This window comes from Cydia fagiglandana, chromosome 20, assembly GCF_963556715.1.
Source record: "Cydia fagiglandana chromosome 20, ilCydFagi1.1, whole genome shotgun sequence".
Taxonomy (NCBI): domain Eukaryota; kingdom Metazoa; phylum Arthropoda; class Insecta; order Lepidoptera; family Tortricidae; genus Cydia; species Cydia fagiglandana.
In genome coordinates, this window is record NC_085951.1 from 14673892 (window position 1) to 14695924 (window position 22033).

At 39.6% G+C, this 22033-nt stretch overlaps 2 protein-coding genes across 2 annotated transcripts in view; both read right to left on the reverse strand.

The window, feature by feature from the left end:
- The window catches only part of LOC134674831 (uncharacterized), a 40018-nt gene extending 32609 nt beyond the window's left edge, over positions 1-7409 (reverse strand). The window contains exons 1-5 of the mRNA XM_063532983.1: positions 7313-7409; positions 6232-6322; positions 5498-5612; positions 4702-4829; positions 3757-3843 (exon numbers count right to left, since the gene is read on the reverse strand). Of these exons, the coding sequence (XP_063389053.1) occupies positions 3757-3843; positions 4702-4829; positions 5498-5612; positions 6232-6322; positions 7313-7334 (443 nt within the window). The 5' untranslated portion in view covers positions 7335-7409. The remainder of the gene's footprint in view (positions 1-3756; positions 3844-4701; positions 4830-5497; positions 5613-6231; positions 6323-7312) is intronic.
- Positions 7410-8056: 647 nt separating this feature from the next.
- LOC134674832 (uncharacterized) overlaps positions 8057-22033 on the reverse strand; it is a 37656-nt gene continuing 23679 nt past the window's right edge. The window contains exons 11-18 of the mRNA XM_063532984.1: positions 21967-22023; positions 16471-16561; positions 15939-16101; positions 14252-14421; positions 11509-11610; positions 11040-11179; positions 9405-9519; positions 8057-8625 (exon numbers count right to left, since the gene is read on the reverse strand). Coding sequence (XP_063389054.1) covers positions 8183-8625; positions 9405-9519; positions 11040-11179; positions 11509-11610; positions 14252-14421; positions 15939-16101; positions 16471-16561; positions 21967-22023 — 1281 coding nt within the window. The 3' untranslated portion in view covers positions 8057-8182. The remainder of the gene's footprint in view (positions 8626-9404; positions 9520-11039; positions 11180-11508; positions 11611-14251; positions 14422-15938; positions 16102-16470; positions 16562-21966; positions 22024-22033) is intronic.

The window sequence follows — 22033 nt, forward strand, 5'->3', positions numbered from 1 at the left end:
CTCTGAATTTAATTTCTAAAGTCTGGGCAGTTATGCTGAGTGTCACTTTGTACAATGTATTGCACATTGGGCGGCACGAGGTTAATTCTGTTCAACATAAAAATATATTTTAGCAAATGTTGTGCTTTGTTGGCGAACAGTTTTCATAATTGTGACTCAAAATGTACGCATGTCATGCCGAATATTCGGTATTCGGCCGAGAGGGGGGCCGAATATTCGGTATTCGGCCAAATTCACTATTCGGGGCATCTCTAATTATAATAACCCCGTAATACGGTTCAGGTCAGCCGGGACAATTACAACTATGGGGCAAAGGCAACTACTCTAAAAAGATTTATAAACAAAAAAGTGGTTTAGACGACAACGGTATATCTCACTTTGGGCCCATCGGGGGCCCTTCTTCAGGCTCGAGTGCTCGCGCTCGCACTTCGTCATGCAATGTGCAGCCGCCGCGAGCACTACAGCCTAAAAAAAACCGGGCAAGTGCGAGTCGGCTTCGCGCACGAAGGATTCCGTACCATAATGCAAAAAAAGACAAAAAATAACGGTCACCCATCCAAGTACGACGTTGCTTAACTTCGGTCAAAAATCACGTTTGTTGTATGGCTCCCATCCCACTTAAATCTATATTTTATTCTGTTTTTAGTATTTGTTGTTATAGCGGCAACAGAAATACATCATCTGTAAAAATTTCAACTGTGATAGCTAGTATCACGGTTCGTGAGATGCAGCCTGGTGACAGACGGACGGACAGCAGAGTCTTAGTAATAGGGTCCCGTCCTTTGGGTACGGAACCCTAAAAAGGACCCCCGACGGGTCCGAAACAGGTCGCCAATAGAGACTAAAAATTCAAGTCAGTGAAACCGCTGTCGTCTAAACAGTTTAAAATATATCTTACGAAAGTTTAATTTCGAATTTTTTTTTAAAAGTAGTACAGTAGATTCCGCTTATAATGACATCGAAGGGAAGTGACAAACACGTCATACTAAGCGGATGTCATATAAAACATAGTTGTACAACTTAATATTTTTGTTATGTTTTCCAAATTAATCTCATATTCCTTTGTGAGAAATAAGTTTTATTAAACTTGTAACAAATATCAACTTGTCACTGATGATCAAAACTAACATACCTTACACCCCACGAACGTACCAAACGTCATCGCAGGGAAAGACGTGGTGACGGCCACGAAAACCAGCATAAGTGTCAGTATAACCGGACATAATTTCATGAAAATGGGATTTTTCGGTCATAGTAAGCGATTTGTCACTATAAGCGAAGTCATCTTATCCGAATTTGTCACTAAGAATTTTATATGAAAACCAAACTTCGCACAGTAATTACGTCATAGTAAGCGGTTGGTCAGTGTAAGCGGAGTCATAATAAACGGATTCTACTGTACCTATTAATGGAAACTAATTATTTATTTATTATTTATAAACATAAAACTATTAGAAATATTAATCACGTAACAAAAAGCAAATTATCCTGTTAGATATTAATAATAACCCATAGGAATGATGTCATATATAACGAATTGCTAATATTTCTGGCCTTTTAGTCACGTAGGCCAGTTAAGATAACATCGGCCAGGAAATTAGTGTTTGGAGTAGGAATATTTCAAGTGACTCATATTTCCTTAATGTAGATGTTGAAACACTAAATAAACTTAGCAAAGAGTTAAAAATTGTAGACGAGATTCGGTTAAGAATTGCGATCTGTAGAGGACCCGGACATACAAAAGCAAAATGCTCCAGTCGAAACGTAGACCTTCGCTACGCTCCGGTCAAAAAGGTGTTCTCGGACCTATTTTTACAAAACTCGACATCGTCTTGTTTTGTAGCTTCAGCCAAAGATACGTTGATTGAGTAAGATGCGTAAAATCTAAGACACCTTGGTGCTTCGAATTTGACAGGTAACAAACGAGATGGCGTTGTACAGCTTCATATATTATGCGATGATTGTCAAAAGTTGACGTTTGACAATTCAAATTCAGTGACCGCTAAACATATGGCGCAGTACAGCGCCATCTGTTTTATATGTCAAAGGGGTACGTTTTTATCTTGTTTCTTTGGCCCTACTTTAGTCAGCTGACGTATGTAAGGGTATTCCATCTGTAAAATTTCTTGCGTCTCACTCTCACATTAAGCACGCAAATACACAGTAGACCACCCACATGGACAGAGGGGATACCATCCTAAGCAATATGTTTAATTTTTAATTAGGTTGTTATGTTAGTGTGTTAGTTGTGTTAGTACCTATGGCAGGTGAGCTGGATGCAGGCGGCGAGAGCGGCGCGCAGCACGGCGCGCGCCGCCGCCGACACGTAGTGCGCGCAGCGCCCTCTATACAGTTATATCGTTACTATTAGCGCCAGTTGCACCAACCACATTTGACAGACTGATCAACGTCCGGCGCGCCACTATAAAACTTTCCATACATAAAAATTTAGCAAACTCTTTAACGATGATACCAACAGTTTGCTGCAACCGACCCACGCGTTACTGGCCCGAATTAGCTATGAATCGTTTCTTTATCTGTCATTTTGATTTATGTACTTGTAAGAAAGGGATAAAACATAATTTAACTAAATCGGGCCCGTAAAGTTTTATGAATAAGGAGCATTCCATGCATCGTCTACCGTTTCTCCTGTACAGACGCGAATTTTCTGAAGATTTGCAGGTATAAGAGTTTCCTTTTCTATGACAAGTGGTCAAAAATATGCACAGAAAAATAATCGCCCGCTTTAAATGCCGAAATAAAAGTCGAAGCACAGGAAATAAAATGCGTTTCTCAAAACTCAAAAATCTCAAAATATACTTTATTCGTGTAGGCCTAGCAACAAGCTCTTATGAATCGTAATTAATCTTAATCTAATTATCAGAGCAAAAATTGGATTATTATACAGATCAAATTTAACACTAAGAATTTCAGAAAATCGTCAAACATAAAAAAATTGTATTAAAAAATACTAGTCTAGAATTTCTAGAATAAAATCTGAATGTCAAATGTTTTTACGGGACAGCCCGTGGAATGCTCCATAAGGGGGTTAGTGGTTTATTTGGTTAGTTAGTAGTACAGTTCACACACGGAGTCCAAGGAATCGTAAGGGAGTCCTTCATTCTCCTTATTCCCTTCTATTGCTTGAAATTCCTTACACTTCGAGCGTGAACTATTGGTTAGTAAATATGTGACGTTCAAACGTTCTGGACTGCTACGCTACTGAGAGCGTACTATTTTTATGTTTTTTGCTATTTACCTGACTAGAGGTCATTCTCAAGTCATAAAAGTAACCTAATCGCAACTGAAATTAGCAGTCGCACTCTTACACTATTTAAATGAATGTTAGTAATAAAATAATAGTAATGTTACATATCTAAAATAATAGTAATGTCACTAATCCAACGATTCACTTTAATCGAATAGAAATATCAATAAAAGAAATTCCTTAAAGGAATACTTTTGTACGAAGTTATTTACGATATAAGTGCGGAAAAAAGGAAATTCGAAACGAGTGGCGATAAACAAGCACTTTTCGTGCGAATGTCAAAAGTTTAAAGGGCCATATGTACTGTAAAACGTTGTACGACACGTGTGCGAATAGGTAATTCGCAACTCGTGTCGATTTAAAACACTCCCTTCGGTCGCGTTTTAATTTAACGCTACTCGTTTCGAATTTCCTCTTTTCCGCACTTGTATCGTAAATATATATTATTACTAATGAGTTAAAGTCAGTCAAAATATGAGTAAACTTACTCGGTGTCTTTGAGCTTGGCGGCCGGCGCCGGCGCCCGCACCACGCGCAGCGCGCGCGCACCCTCCGAGCGCGCGTAGCACGGCGAGCTACACACAAAACATGTACTTAACACATATGTGTAGTCTGAGAAACCAACTCTGTTAGTAGAATAATACGGCTTGAAAAATGTAGGCGCCAAATATCGACCTCCCAAACAAATTTTGAATTTCGCTCTATTATCTACTGACAATTGGTTAAAAAAGTAAAGTAAAATTTTATATTTGAAATCTGGCAATTACATAATATATAAATTTTGTGGATCACACTACGCTAAGCCTGTCCCGTGACTCCACCAGACCACCACCAGTTTATATTCGTGGTTTGCCAGACTATTGGTTTTATAAAGCCAGACATAACTTGCACGTAAAAATCATTTTAGATTTAAAGAGTGTTGGTCCTAGGACACTTCCTTGTGGTACTCCAAATTTAAAAGACCAGAATCTAAATGTAGCCTACATTTACTTTGAAAAAATATTTTCCTTTTCTGAATAAATTATTCATTTATTAAACCAGTCCAACGACATGCTTCGAAATCCTAATATTTCAACTTCGTAAAGAAGAATTGGTTTGGATACTGTGTCAAAGGCCTCAACTAGGTCTAGAAAGATTTCAATGTGGTTCGGTCTGGTCGTGGTTTGTGTTGCTTTGTAAGAAGAATTCTAGTTTAATTAGGAATAAAATTAAATATTCAGTGCAATTACGTGCGTTAAACAAATCGTCCATAAATAAATTATATTTTTTATGTTATTAAGAATATGGTGTATATATGGTGTAATTACGGTTGTGGAAGGGCGGGACGTCTCAACACAGGCCCTGTAAGCCTAAAGAGAGGCCCCAGGAAATATGTATCATAATGTCTGTAATAGATAATAAAGATATTTTTCATATTTTTTTTTCATACTAACCAATACAACCGTTCTTGCTGCACAGCATAGGGCTCCTTGTCGTCTATGGGGACTCCGCACGTGTTGCACGCAAAGCACTCTGGGTGGTAGTGGCGAGTACCGGCCGCCATCACTGGACCCGTCATCACCTGCAAAACAAGAAACAATATTCAGTACTTCTTACGTTTCAAATGCAATAAGGTCCTTTTTATCTGAAATTTCAACAGAAATACTGAAAGAAAGGTCCTTATGTACATGAAGCATAAGAACCCTTCTCTGATGTAAAGTCACATGTGACACTATACAGCGCCATCTAGATCGGCTGTCAACCTCGGGGACACGATATTTACTTCATTTTTTCTTCTTCGTGGTCGTGACCTCATGTCTGAGGGACGTGACTCCTATGGGTTATTCTTCCTACCACTGCTCTCCAGGCCTCTCGATCTTCGGCCATCTGCATTGTTGCCTGGAGCGAAGTCTGGGTAATATTTTGTACCACATCTGACCATCTACTGGGTGCACGCCCTCTACTCCTTCGTCCGTCGACACTCCCTTCATTTTTACACTACCTAATAAAAAGGTTTGATTTTTAGGGTTCCATACCTAAAAAGGAAAAAACGGAACATTTATATATACTTAATTACTTAGCTGTTGATCCGACCCCTACGGGTTTTTTAAAGATATTTCATTCTCGTTGCACATAAAAAAAACATTGTTAACAATTGGGTAATGTACGGAACCCTTGAAACGCGAGTCCGACTCGCATTTGACCCGTTTTTTTGTCAGAAATGAATAGTCCTTGAAACAGTAAGTTAACCTTTTGACAGTGGTGACATGGCTCGCCGAAGCGCGCCCAGTAGTCCTGTTGACAGAACAGCAGGCCACCCTTCTCGTGGTACCATGTTGATAGCATGCAGTCGCATACTGAGCACCTGTAACAGAATCTGCTTGTAATGTCCATCACCATCATCAGTTAAAGGGGTTGGCAACTATCAAAGGGTTGCATAGATGGCACCATCATAGCTTGCCCCTTTTTCTATGAGATTTGGCTTAAAGGGCTGCTGGCATCCAGGGCATAAAATTCCATTAAAAAAACAAAATTTTGACACAATTTTGGGGATTGACGGGGCAAGCTACACTGGCGCCATCTGCTAAATACTTCGACCGGCTAAACCCATTTACTTCTTACTGTTGAGTGAAGGCTTCTTCTTCTATCCCCAGTACTTTACTTAATCATAATTTCACTAACTGCCAAAAATATCATTTCAAAGAATCTCAATTATTAACAAAACAGACAAAACATCCTCCAGACTGAGCATAGTTGCGCTACCCCCTCTGCCATGCATACGGTCATTTTAGCCCATGTTCGAGTCGAAAGTGTCTTTGTGTGATGTCCGTGTCTTTGAACGGACCAATCACGGCCAGGGGTTTCGCTCACCTTGTTCCGCGCACCCTCGCATTTTTGGCATCATCGGTTACATGAAATAATTGCTCTATCTCGGTCTAGAGGATTCCTAGTCTATGGCTCGAATACATAAGCAAACAATTTACCTGAAGCAATCTGTATGCCACTCTTGTTCCAGTGCGGACACATAGTCATTTTCTCCGATGTTGTTCAAGCACCCGGCACAGTTGAGGGACTCTAGAGCACCAAATAAAGAAAAATGCCATAATCTTACATAGATCTATGAAGAATATGTTCACTAGACTTATATTGACGGATATGGACCGTGATTACCTTAGTATTTGAGCTCCCAATATTTTGACGCATATTTTTTTTATACAATTATGTTTACACAGCATTATAGTAAAAATACCAATGTGCCGAGAAATGCATACAAAATATTTCATTAACAAATTCCATGCAGAATTACCTTGGTCTGAATCTATTAAATAAAAATTCTAAGGCTATTGTGAACAGACAGACAAACCTGGCTAACAATCCCAACCTTTCAAAAATTATTGCACAATTTATGCATTCAAATTTGAGTCAGATTGTTTTGATGAATGTGTTTTATTGTTATTTGATAACAAAAGCCATTATGTTTTGAACAACTTGATGTAGGAATATATTGAATATACTATCAACATTATAAATTATTACTACATTAATTAGATTGTCATAAATAATATTTTATTGAGATTACTTGGGAGCAATACAACAGAAACTATTCAGTATGCAATTCAATCAAATGTTATCATCATAATATATCTAATTTATGCGACAATATTCATGATAGTGGCAGTTTCTATATGATCTTTAGAATTTAAGTTCTTCTAACGGAAAATTCAGCGATCAAATGAAGGTCTAAAGCTTGGTATGAGTCAAAAACATTGAACCTTCACAACAACATTTGGAAACAGTAGTACGCGGAAGTACGACGCACATACTAAGGTACTTAGTACTTTCATGCTTAGTATTAGACTTAAGTTACTGCTTCGAGAGTATTAACTTAGTAAGATATTCAAAGAATAGCGTCTTAAAGGTGAGGCAGGTAGCAAACAAAAGATAATTTACGACTTCAAACGAATTTCGCCCACACAAAAACATCTAAGTGAATATACATAAAAACTTAACAAAACTTGATACTTTGAAAACTTTTTAATGATAATGTTGTTTAATAAAACTTGCCTTTAGTACTCGATCCCTCCATTTCATTTCAAAAACAAGCATTTATTGTAAAAACTTAAAATTGTAGTAACTTTGCCTGCACCCATGAATACTTTCAATGACGCAAACGTCAAGTTAGGGTGACCAGCGATTGGAATCCAATGATCTTTTATTAAGATGTTACTTGCATGCGGCGCATAGTGGGCAAAATGCCAAAGAGTAAATTAAGCAAATAGGTTAGACCTAGAAAAGTCTGCAGCGATTTCTACGTATAGCCCACACAGTGCATGTGTTATTTTAAACGTCAAACTTCTCTGAAATTATGAAGTATTAAAAAACACTTGCATTGCTTAGGCTATCAAAATCGCTGCAGACTTTTCTTGGTTTAACTCTAGGACAGTGTAGACTGTTATACATGGTCAAAAACCATGTACAAGCCCTTTGTCATGCACATACACCAGTTACTTCTGTGTGCTTGTACATTATGCTTTTATACTTGGCTACAAGCATATGGGCAAATTATTTGTATAATTTATTATAAAAAATTTAGTAGTTGTTTACGGGTATAAACTCCTATATACCACATGCTTTTATAAATTTTATAATGCACCAAATTAAAATAATAAAAAAGGTGTGTAATTATTAACATTTATTAAAATTACAAGGTTCTAATTCTAACTACTAAAATACAAAAATGACTGTTCTTCTACTAGATTTTATGCTTAGGACATGACCAGGAAAATATAATTGTAATAAAAATATAGATTTAATTTGCTGAATTATTTATTTAAATGTACAATATACAAATTGCAGACTTTGTACAAAATGGTACACTCCATTACTCAAACAGTACATGGTGGAAATATAAAAATTGTATTAATAAATGTTACATTATTTTATTTTTTTACCGTGAACTTTGTTTTTCCTGCCATACTTGTTCAACTTGACTTTAACGTTGACCTTGACTTCCAACTTCTTCAATAACTCAGACAACTCGCAGTCATCATCATCAGATTCATCTGAATCCTTCTCCTCTGAACTGTCCTCTTCCGGTTCTGGTGCTTCCGTTGACTCATCTTCTCCAGACTCGTTGGAATCTGGGGATTCAGTCACTGGTGGCTCAGTTGGGGCCTCAGTTGGTGGCTCAGTTGGGGCCTCAGTTGGTGGCTCAGTTGGGGCCTCAGTTGGTGGCTCAGTTGGGGCCTCAGTTGGTGGCTCAGTTGGTGCTTCAGTTGGTGGCTCAGTCGGTGCTTCGGTATCTTCTTCTAGGTTATCGAAGTCAATGCCAGTTTTCTCCGTTAACCAGCTGTGGAAGGGTCCGACGCGAGTGAAACCTGCGAAATGATCACTTTAAAGTGAAGATACAAGAGGGATTTGAGATGTTTTTAGGTAAAAAGACTACCTACTGGATATATTTAAATAAATATTAGGGAACATCGAACAATTATTCATTCTGATGGTAAGGCATCACCAGGACATTGCCATTGCCTTGGACTCTGGCAGGCGTGTTCATGGTCTTTTAAAAACCCGTACGCTTCTTTTTCCCCTATTTTGCGCCATTTTGTTAGATGATATATCTAAGGCCTCAGGTCGAGGGCAGCATCGCTTCAGCGGCATCTAAGGAGGCCAGCCGGTTGGCAGTTGCTACTTAATTACTTAAAAGAACAGCTGGTTCTACTAGGCAAAGAGCATTATTAACCAGGTATAATTAGAGGTACGTCCCTATTCTTCCTACGACTCCAAGTTCCATCTTCATCTCTAAAAAAATTACCAGCTCCTCAGATGGTTGCGGTGCCCAATATAATTGGCGAGATCAAAGCCACACGACTCCGCTGACTTGGTCGCCTAGAGAGGATGGGAGAGGATCGTGCTTTGAGAAGAGTGTATGTGGGGCACCCGGGCGGAAAACGTCCGTCTGGGCGTCCCAGATACCGCTGGAATGACGAAGCCCTAAAAGACCTGTCCGCCTTTGGAATACCCAACTGGCGTGAAGTGGCGTAGAGTAGGGCGAGTAGGGGAGAGAGGGTAGGGTTTTGTGGCGGAGGCCAAGATCCTTTTGATACTGAGTCTGTGAAGTCATTAATTAACCAGGTGTGAGTTTCGTGAGGTTTACCTGCAGGATGCCCGGCGTGGCAGCCCGAGTCTCCGCCAGCCACGAACGCCGCTACTCCGATAAGGATTGGGACTCCGTCGTCGTTCACATGGACTAGGGGGCCGCCGCTGTCGCCCTGGACGATAAATATTATAGAAAATATTGTTATTGAAGTGCTATAGGGACGGGCGGCGTTGAAGGGAGGCCTAAATCGATATGTACCTATACCTAAAATGTATCTAATACCTTTAAACGAGCAATTTATTTATTTATATTTCGGGGATCTCGGAAACGGCTCTAACGATATCGATGAAATTTGCTACGTATATAGGTCTTATCTCTCGGTAAACGCGCATTTTTGGGTTTTTACATGTTTTCCGAGCAACGCTCGCTCGGTCTCCCAGATATTTGACTAACAATTAACACTATGTTAGGTACTCAAATATACATAGAATTACAGTACGTCATTAGTAGTAGTGAATGACCGTTCATTGTGCAGATCCTTGGGGGAGGCCTTTGTCCAACAGTAGACGTCTTTCGGTTGAGATGATGATATTATGATGATAATTATTAGTTGATAAGTATACTCAACTGTAAAAATATAGGTGCACATCTCAAAAATATGTCCCATAGCTCTTAATGTCAGCGAATTAAGAACTATAAGACATATTTTTGAATAAGTTGGCTACACCCATATTTTTACAGACTGTACCTACATTCGCTGCCTACATTCATTAAACAACACATTGATATCTGATAATGACTATCAGTCGGTCACCTAAAGTCCGTGACGTGTTGATTAAGATACACGATATGATATCATACGGTACCGGAAATACTATATATGACATCATAAAGGTTTTTTTTTTTAATCAAAAATTTGGATCAGACAACAAGAGAAGGCACCTTTCCCGGGAATCCTCGAAACACCACCCTTCGGTGAAATAATTAATATGAGTATTGGTGTCGAGAGTTGAAAACTGGCGAGAAATGGCACAAGACCGGGATCAGTGGCGCTGGCGAGCATAGTCGTGTTGGAGGCCATGGCACACTTTCGTCGCTGCGCCCAGAGGAGTAAGTAGGGGTTAAACTTATTTTTAGTCACTCGGGCGACATGTGTTGGGAGAGCTTAGGTAATTTTCAAGCCCTAACAGTGCATGAGTAGCTTTCACAAAGATCTCACCGAGCAAGTAGAAAGTGAGGTGACATTGTCAACCTCGCGCAGATGGTTGTGTCGGTGATGATGGCGCGGAAGGTGGCGAAGCAGAGCGCGTTCGATACCCCGGTCAGGTACACCCAGTTCAAGTCCTAGTGACATGTGGGGTCAACAAAGATCTCACCGAGCAAGTAGACTGTGAGGTGACATTGAAGAACCTCGCGCAGATGGTGGTGTCGGTGATGATGGTGCCGAAGGTGGCGAAGCATAGAGCGTTCGATACCCCCGTCAGGTACACCCAGTTCAAGTCCTAGTGACATCTGGAGTCAACAAAGATCTCACCGAGCAAGTAGATTGTGAGGTGACATTGAAGAACCTCGCGCAGATGGTGGTGTCGGTGATGATGGTGCCGAAGGTGGCGAAGCAGAGCGCGTTCGATACCCCGGTCAGGTACACCCAGTTCAAGTCCTAGTGACATCTGGAGTCAACAAAGATCTCACCGAGCAAGTAGATTGTGAGGTGACATTGAAGAACCTCGCGCAGATGGTGGTGTCGGTGATGATGGTGCCGAAGGTGGCGAAGCAGAGCGCGTTCGATACCCCGGTCAGGTACACCCAGTTCAGGGTCTCGGAGGTGACACCTGCGAGTAATGACCAATATTAACAAAATAATTATCTTTTAATACTGAGGTTTGGGGCAGCTAGGTCTGCAATCTTGGTGGTAAAGTATGAATTTATTAAGAAAACCAGAAAAACTGAAAAAAAAATTTTTTTTTTGACAGATGGGTCCTATTAACCACAAAAAATATCGCTTTTTTGTGTGGTTGATAGGACCCACGTGTCTAAAATGTCTAAGAGCCTTCTGATCGCTACTCTACTGACTACTCTAAAGTTATGCCATACTATGCCATATTGTGTACTGTTTAAGAGAAAAGTAAGTTGTAAGTACGACTAAAAGAATGTTACTTACCTCCTGTCCAGACACGTCCAAAGCCGCTAGCGATGACTTGCTGATTAGAGTAGTCCCTGTACGCGTCAGCTGATGACTGCAACTTGATAGGCTGCAGCAGATCTGCACACAGAATATTTGACTATAACAGTTTTCATAGGTGTACTAGCATAAGCCACCAAGTGGATGCCGCAAAAGAAGCGCGGACGTGGCAGGCCCAGACGGAGATGGCGGGACGACTTAGACGCCTTCATCAGTAACTGCCGGAAAAAGCACTACAACGGGAGTTGTGGAAATCAAGGGGAGAGGCTTTTGCTCAGCAGTAGGACACTATAACAGGCTAATAAAAAAAAAAAACATGTTTCGATATATTGGACAAGCTATACTTACGGGAACTTTCGGTACCTACTGAATTGTCCGAGAATTTTATAATGTTGAAAGATTCGGTACCTATGTATGTATAGATACTAAAAGTTTTATAACAGTTGTACCGTTGCTGTTGTTACGCTTCAAACGTAACTAAAGCAATTTTTTTTTTTTAGTTCCATACTCACAGCGACATTGTAATAAAACAGGCCGAACGAGATTGTTTTCAGCGCCATCTATCCGCACAAGGAGACACTTGAACCCTTAGTCGCGAGCTGTCGGTCTAGAAAACATTATGGTTCTTATTTAGTATTAAATATTTCCTTTAATGGTTGAAATATTTAGGTTTAGTTCCTCAAAAATATTAGTACTCGGTATCGTTGGTCTTTTAATATTATAATTTTCAAATATTGTTTGGGACATCGTTTGCAATGCCTGGCAAAATTCCTTGGCTCTGAGCGGGGTTTTTGTTTGAAAAAAGTGACAGGAGAGGAAATTGATTGTCGAACGAGATCAAGTCACTGAGATTTCCGCAGCCATGTGAAGAAGCTGGTGCAGATATTCTCTGGTCGCTTTGTACGGGAGCCATCCCTGTAAAATATGGAAATACATCTTCACTTTTTGTAGCGAGGTAAGCCACAGCGCAAATCTTTATAGAAATATAGCCCGGTTTTTTATAACGTTCGTCTTTACTGATTTTACATTTCCTTGTTACAGCAAACAGAGCAATATGGCGTCCTAAATTGAATTCCTGGAGGATAATTCCTAAAGAAATATTTTTTATAAATGTCAGCAGTGTAGCATCAATCGCTTCACTTGAGATCCGGGTAAGCATTTGCGATTTTATTGTAGGAAATGTAACCTTTTTTTTGTCCTTGCCCATGTGTGTCGGATGACCGCATGGCCAATTTGTAGGTTTTCCTGTAAATGCCAGATCGGTGTGTTAGTTTAGTAATTGTCCAGTTAATTTCAGTGGAGAATCAATCCTTTTTTTTATATTGGGTTTCAATATGTGTTTTTTTTTTCCTTTAGCCTTTATGCCGGTCCCTACCCTGGGCTTTTTTTCTTCGGGCACGTGTCGGCGCTGGGCGTTGCTGAGGGCCTTGGGCTGGAGCTTCGTGCTGCTCAGCGCGACGTTGGCGAAGCGGGCAGGCAGCCACCTGGACACGTGGCTGACGGTATCACCGCGTGTCACCGCGACTCTTGGCTGTTCCCCTGCGCGCCTCTGGGGCAGTGCGTAGCCTGGGCTTCACCGGCTTCTGCTACGGACACGTGACTCAGGTGTGGTCAGATCTAATTTGTTATTGGCTCTCTCGAGCTCGTGACTCCTGTTGCGCATCACGACGTTGGCGTGGTAGATAGGCGGTCACTTGGACACGTGGCTGACGGTTTCAGCACGTGTCACCGCGGCTTTTGGCTGCCACCTATGCGCCTCTGGCGTGACACATGATTTAGCTGTGCTACTAATCAATAGACTTTAATTAGCTTCACGCAATAGTGGCCTCTTAATAAACTTCAAGTGCTCAGTGCATAATTAGTGTATAGACATAATAAGCTTTAACTGAGACTGCGTAACCAGTCCGATAGCATAGTGTTCTTTGTATAATAATAGCATAAGGTTATTTTCTGTACTGCCTTACTGTACAACTGTTTTTGTGTGAAACATTGATATTATATTTAATTGTCTCGAGCTTAAACAATAGTTTTCTTTTCCTCATCTTATTTTTACCTATTTTGTACGCTCTACAGCGTGCTGGCGCCCATTACTTCTCATTCTCCCTGTTTAAAATTAATTCTAGTTAATAAATAGATTTTTAGGAATATCACAGACGTGTAGTGTGACAATAGAGCGTCAGACCCACGAACCCTGAGTACCACTGATAGTCCATAGCTCTTAAAAAACCAAAACACCAATATAGCCTGTTACACTGTTTTTAATTGATTACTTACTTACTAAATATTATCATACAATTTCAGCCACACCAGAGCTCATTAGCGCTCTTTACAAAAAACTTGCAGCGAAGTTGAGGGGAATTAGACGTGATGATGAGATAGAGTTGGAAGATATAATACTCTTAATTGCACACCTCATTACGAAACAGTTGCAGAGAAGGATAATTGACTAACTATATAAAGAATAATATAGTAAAAGTTTATTTTGATTTCGATAAGGTTGACGCAGTGGCGGATTAGCCCTAAGGCCTAGTACTTAGGCCCGGGCCTAAAGCGGCGAAATATTAGGAGCGGCAAAATTGTGACATAAAAATCATTGACAAGAAATAACTCAAAATGTAGTCAATATGTTGCACAGAAGGGTGCTGAGAAAAGGGCTGGAGCCTAGGGCGGCAACGACTGTAATCCGCAACCGGGTTGACGTTAGAACGAAGGGATAACTTACGGCTGAAAGTGAAGGGCTGGTCGACGTGTGCGATGGCAATGTCATTAGGCTGGACGATGTGCGCTAGCTCGTCCACGAAGGAGGGAAAGTTGTACCACTCTGTCGTCTCCGAGTCGTATTGGGGCTGCAAGATGTGGACGAGACCGGCGCGGACGAGGAGTTGCACTCGTCTGGGGAGATAGGGACGAAATGAGTTACCTATCGCGAGAGATCAAATAAAATCCCGGTGCACACGATACACATGTCAGGCCATCGTAGACCTATCAACTAGGGACACTTAATACGTTAGGTTATAGATGGCCTACGTTGGTCCAATATAGTAGTGTACCCTATGATGGGCGTGGAACCAGTAATGGGACAAAAAACCACAAATCCTGTAAAATAAGTGTCTAAAAGTAGTTTATAAACACTGCCTGTATATTATCATAAATAAGAGTCCTAGAGCTGTTTCAGTTTGAATTTTTATTAAATTTGGTTGTTTTTTAAGAAATTGGCGTCAATCCAAAAGTTGTCGTGTCACTGAAAAAAAATACCACTACGAATTCTTAACAACTTCGCTAAGAGAGGTGAGTTAATTTATTAAATTTTAATTAATTAATACTTGATGAAAACTAAAATGTGTTTTGTTAATTGCATTTACCATGAGATAAGGTATACAACATACTATGTTGTGAGTCCACACATGTAAAAAAATAGTGGTATTTGGCCCAATCCCATTATAGGAGCTGTAAAACTGCATACCTCCTATAATGGGAAATTTACATAATGATGCTTGCCATGCCATCATTTCATGTTTAAACAATACAGAAGTAAAATGTAGTTACGAAATATGTCAACCAGGAGGTATGCTCGGACTTCGGATAAATTAATATCGTTTTTTAGTGTGGGTCAAATCTTGATAGCCGAGTTTGAGCCACTTTCCCGTTTTCCGATTGAGTTGAAATTTTGTATTCGTAATGAAATATGCAAATCGGATGATAATGCAATATTATGATAACATGGACCAGATCTGATGAACTATTTCAATATTTTATACTGATAGAGCAGTGTCCATTACTGGGGGGCCCATTACTGGAGCTTTGGTGTCCATGACTGGAGAAAAATAGCATAGTTTTAATTTGTTAAGTATGTGGAAACTCATTGCAGTATCTTTGATACAACACGCCTGAAACATGAAAGACGGGTAGGACTTTCATCTTTCAATACGCTAAGCGGTAGACCATTCACATGTATTAGGGAAATATCACAAATACTCCAAATTCCCTCTTAAATGTCCCATGACTGGTGCTGTTACTATAAGTGCATCCGTCCGTAAAGTGAGGTCGACATAACAATGGTTATTCCGACCAGAGTGTAATAATTATCTAAAAAACATGTAACTAGGTATACGAAATTTCATATTTACAGGCTCATCAACGCGACACATCCGAAAATTCGTACTTGCTTCGGTGTGTAACATAAGAAACATAAGTAAGGCTGATTTTCTCGCATAGGTATTTCAAATTCAAAGTAGTATACTTATTATTTATAATCAGTGCCGTATGGTAAATATATGCGGAGGTAAATCTAAAGTGCGATGCTTCAGAGTCTAACATAAGAAACACCTTCAAAATTTCCATGCATGTTTCCGAGAAATCAGAGTCTAACACAAGTAACATAAGGTGGATTATCGATGTTGTGTACTTACTGTGCCGTGCAATGAGCAGCGGTAATGAACCAGTTCTTGTGCACCACGGAGCCTCCACAGGCGCTCAAGGTACCGGCTGCGTTGACCATACGGAGGTAGATCTGGTGAGGATGCTGGCCAGGGTACGCTTGCCAGCCTGATACGATGCGAGACATTGACGTTTCTAGAAACAGATCAAAATTATACAGATATATCTACTGAATGAAGCTATACCCTTGACATGGCGATCCTGCCATCACTTCTCTAAAAGTTACGTGTAGATATTACATAAGTCAGAGAAAGGTAAGGTAAAAGTTATTTCCCTGACATTAGCAAGCAGAAATAGTGCGAGGTATTAAGTGGCTCTGTGACCTTGCAAACCTCCATGGCTCCTCCATTTTGAAAACAATCGAAATACTCACTAGAATGACAAAAGTTTGAAATAATAACGCTTTTTCTCGAAGCTGAAATGGAGACCTTCCATCGCTTGGCTTGGTCAAGCAGAGCCAGCAGAGGTAATATGGACTATTTTGAAGTTGGCATTGGTACCTACCACCGTCAAGTTCGGAGCCGGCTTCGACCTTGAGGACATTTTCGATGAAGTCCACCTCGGTGTACTCCGGCTCCGTGGGCAGCGCCAGAACCTGCCATCAGCAAAGTGGTCAAAATATAAACAAGTAGGATACCTTCCCTATACACGAAATTGAATGAATCTAATAAACAAGTATTTTATAGGTAGGTACTTCTGTCTAATAACAATAACCATTCCTTGTTTCAATAATACGTCCGAGTGCCAGAAGGCTTGGACTATAGTGCGGTTTTGGGACTTGACATACACCTTTGAATTTCTTCGCGTGCATCTTTACAGTCAGGATGTGAACACGGGTTCACAGCAGGACCTCCGGATTGAAAGTGCCAAATATTCTTATAGTTTTTAAAATGAATCTATAACAAAATATTCCGTGATAATATTACGTAAGGGGTCATCCATTAATTACATCACAAGTTTAGGGGGAGGGAGGGGGTCAAGAAAATGTGACATATTGTGACATGGGGGAGCCCATACAACCATTTCCAGTCGCCGTTACGACACGGTGTAGACACATCTTGTGTCGACACCGTCTGTTTCGGTCACAATTCCAGTCGCAGAGTCGTCGCCGTGTCGACACAGTTACCAGAAATGGGGAAGGGTCGACACATGACACAAAGTGACATAAAGTGTGGTCGCCGTGTGCACACATTGTTTCGGGTTTGCGACTACTTTATGCCAAAATCATTCGTTCATTCGTTCATTTTGTTCCTGTCAAATGGAAACTGTCAGATGGAAAAATAGTTAAATAAAAATAAGTGACATTAATACGCCATCTCTAAAACGGATTACAAGACGTAATTATATATTGTTTGCATTTATATTACAATAGGACTTAAATTATTATGGGGAATTAAACTGCTCGAGTGATTTGATAAACTAAGTGTAATATAATCAACGCGCCACCACATTGTTTTAGTTTAGCCGGAAAGGAAATTGTTTACTTCTCAGTGCTTGTGTTCATAAATATATTATTTGATGCATTTTTAGTACTTCGATGCGTATACTATACTTAAATAACAGAAATAACGCTTTACATATTACGAAACTTGTTAATTATGATGTATAAATATGGTTTAAGGCTGAGAAATATTGCAGTCACAAAGTAGTCGCAAATGTTTCGACTTTGTGTCGACTCTGTGTAGACACATGACACGCGCTGTCAAAAGTAATAACAAAGTTACTGGATGTGCAAAATGGCTCCTTGTGTTCATTTGTTTTCAGATATTCTCAAAGTGTAAAAATGACGTGGTCAGAGATGGGACTTAATAGATTAACTGTTTATTCGACTAATTAATGGAATAAAAAAGTTAATCCTCAAATTTTAATCACGATTAGTTTAGTCGACCTAACATAGATTGAAATTGAATTAATCTGAACATTAATCGAATAAATTATCGATTAAATCTCGGTTGGAAGTTGACAGGAGGGGGCCATTTTTGTACGTAAAAATAATAGAAATGTCTTGCATGCAGATGGTAGCCAAACACTTTGTCATAAAAGTCGAGATGGGTGTCTATTTATAGGTTTTAGGGAGTGCCGATTTCGAAAATGATGACCATTTTGGAATCCAAAATGGCGGCCATGCACTGTGTCATAAAAGTCGTCATGGATGTCGTTTTATACGTTTTAGGGGGCCCCAATTTTGAAAATGATGACCATTTTGGAATCCAAAATGGCGGCCATGCACTATGCCATAAAAGTCGTCAGGGGTGTCGTTTTATAGGTTTTAGGAGGCGCAGATTTCAAAAATGATGACCATTTTGGATTCCAAGATGGCGGCCATGCACTATGTCATAAAAGTCGTCATGGATGTCGTTTTATAGGTTTTACGGGGCCCCGATTTAGAAAATGATGACCATTTTGAAATCCAAAATGGCGGCCATGCACTATGTCATAAAAGTCGTCATGGGTGTCGTTTTATAGGTTTTAAGGGGCGCAGATTTCGAAAACGATGACCAATTTGGATTCCAAGATGGTGGCCATGCACTATGTCATAAAAGTCGTCATGGATGTCGTTTTATTGGTTTTAGGGGGCCCCGCTTTCGAAAATGATGACCATTTTGGAATCCAGAATGGCGGCCATGCACTATGTCATAAAAGTCGTCATGGGTGTCGTTTTATAGGTATTAGGGGGCGCAGATTTCGAAAACGATGACCATTTTGGATTCCAAGATGGCGGCCATGCACTATGTCATAAAAGTCGTCATGGATGTCGTTTTGTAGGTTTTAGGGGACGCAGATTTCGAAAATGATGGCCATTTTGGAATCCAAAATTGCGGCCACGCACTATGTCATAAAAGTTGTCATGGGTGTCGTTTTATAGGTTTTAGGGGGCCCTTATTTCGAAAATGATGACCATTTTGGAATCCAAAATGGCGGCCATGCAGTATGTCATTAAAGTCGTCATGGCTGTCGTTTTATAGGTTTTAGGGAGCGCAGATTTCGAAAATAATAACTATTTGGGAATCGAAGATGGCGGCCATGCACTATGTTAAAAGTCGACATGGATGTCGTTTTGTTGGTCATGGTCATCATTATCGAAATCTGCTCTTCCTAACACCTATAAATCAACATCTATGACGGCTTATATGACAAAGTGCACGGCAGACATCTTGGAATCCAAAATGGTCATCATTTTCGAATTCTGCACTCCCTAAAACCTATAAAACGATATCCATGACGACTTTTATGACAAAGTGCACGGCACACATCTTGGATTCCAAACTGGTCATCATTTTCGAAATCGGCACTTCCTAAAACCTATAAAACGATATTCATGACGACTTTTCTGACAAAATACGTAGCGGCCATCTTGGATTATAAAATGATCATCGTTTTCGAATTCTGCACTCCCTAAAACCTATAAATCGACATCCGTGACGACGCAAGTTATCTTTATTTTCAGATCTAACAAATTGCTACAGAATACAAAGGACAAAAAAAGAAGCGAGGAGGTAATGAAACAAGCAAACATACAGATGATTCCTCGACGCAATTGGATGCTTCTTAAATTGTGTCCAGATTTATTTGTCATAAAAGTTTTTATTTTTCACGTATTACTCTCACAAGTTCCGTGACATTTCGACCTTGTAATTTTTTAAGTAAATGGTTTTGTTTATCTGTGAGGATCTCACTAGAATAATATAATCAAGGTATGTTTATATTTGATAATTGAAATAGTAACGCAAAAAAAAATTATATTTGTGTCTTATAATCCTACCGAAGACTTTTATTTTTCCTTTTCCTTCTACACAAGTTTGGTCAAGTAATAAGAATTTAGGGCTCTCAATTTTATTTTGACTTCTACAACAGTAAAGCTACGAGGCCATGTTTGGTATCGTTTTCGTATAAATTCGCAGTACCAAATTTAGTTATGGTATCACATTGACACCATTCCAAAGTAAAAACATATAAACTTACTTTCTCTTAAACTCCTCTTCACGCTTAAACTGCTGAACAGTTTTAATTTAAATTTAGTACACATATATTTTGAGTCCCGAGACAGGACATAATAAGTTATCTCAAAAATCATCCTTCAAAGGTGTGAAATGAGGTGTAGGGGGGAATTCAGAATTGACTTCTTGAAGTTAATACTGTTTAAGTTTAGGTTTGAAGTCATGTTTTTTTTTATCATTTTTAACTAAATCAAAGATGTAGACCTTCCCAAATTTAATATAAATCGGTTCAGCGGTTATTGATTTCCCGTACAAATTTCCACGCCACTTTTCACACCTTCAAAAGATGATTTTGGTTATAAGATCTATCCTATGTCCTGTTCCGGGATGCAAACTATTTCTATACCAAATTTCAACGAAATCGGTTCAGCGGTTAAGCGTCAAGAGGAGTTTAAAAAAACCGACCAAGTGCGAGTCGGACTCGCGTATTAAGGGTTCCGTACATTAAGTCCGACTCGCGCTTGACTGCACATTTCTAATAGGTTTTCCTGTCATCTATAGGTAAAGAACTATTTTGTGTATTCAGACAGACATACATACAGACGCACGAGTGATCCTATAAGGATTCCGTTTTATGCTTTTGAGGTACGGAACCCTAAAAAGATTTTTTTAATTTTGTGGAATGGTTTCCATGTTAAATGGATTCAGCAACCCAGATTTATACGAAAACGATACCATACACGGCCTAGCACCTTCACTGATGTAGATATATCAAGATAAAATTGAGAGCCCTAACTAAACTTTCAAGAGCGGATATCTCAAAAACTATTCAACATATCGAAAAAATTGACTGAATAAACTTGTAACAAATTAAATTAACTTTCATTTTGTATAAGTGGCCATGTCGCTAAGATGCATAGTTTCCGAGATATAATCGAAAAACCGGAAAATGGGACATTCAAAGCCCCCTCTCTTCCCCCCGCTCAAGGGCTACGGCCGGGGACTTTTGATATGTTCACCTCCTAACTTGTCCAAACCAAGTTACAGAGTCAAAAATTGTGTTCCGAGCATTTCCCTCTACAACTTTTTTGAGCATTCGTTGGCTGACCTAAGTAGCTTATTGCATTTCTTTAAAAACTTTTCTGTAAAAGGTTGACGGGTGTTGGGTGTTTATATGGTTTTGGTCGATTATTATCATTTGCATCGCCCATGATGACTTACTAGAATTACTTACGAGCACACGAGACACTAATAGTAGTTTGACAAACCTTGGTTTTCAAGAGGTATTTTATATTGACATTTGCTGTCACAAATTTGCTGTCAGATTTAGTCGCAAACCGCACGCAAAGTGCACACAAATGTGTCGACACCTTGTTACGGAAAAGTGTACACACGGCGACGACACTTTGTTTCGAAACAATTCTAGACACATTGTGTGGACTCTGTTACGACACATCTGACATTTAGTTACCACTTTGATGATTCTGCGACTGGAATGGTTATATGGGAGGGGGGAGACACAAACTTTGTGACGTCACTTTAACTTCATCAGTAACCGAAAATTTATTTAAATTATTTTATTCAATGTACATTTAAATAACAAGTTTTTAAAACGATAATCGTTTTTATTCGTTTAATTTTCTTTCCTAAGCAGGTATGGGTTATAAAATTACTAACATTTATATCGTCAAAAATATTTTGATAAAATATTAATAATACTTAGGTACTTACTTAATTCGATTTGGCGATTTCGTAGAAAAAATGTGACGTCACACTAGGGGGGAGGGGTTTGCCAAATGTGACCAAGTGTGACAAGGAGGGGGGAGGGGTCAAAAAACCCAGAAATTCGTGTGACGTAATTAATGGATGACCCCTAAGGTAATTTTGAGCTGCGCAGTTGCGTTAACGTAGCGTCGAGCAGCAGCCATAACTAGAGTTACTCGACGCCGACGCTCGGGAGACGCTAGTGTGGGGTCGCTCGGCGTGAATAGGTAGCAGACAGTTACTTTCACTCTTTATAATATTTGTAGGTATTAATAAACTTGACTTTTCAATATCTTACCTGGCTTACGCCCACGATTAAGAAGACCGTTTTGAAGAACATCTTGGATACCACTAATCACCAAAAT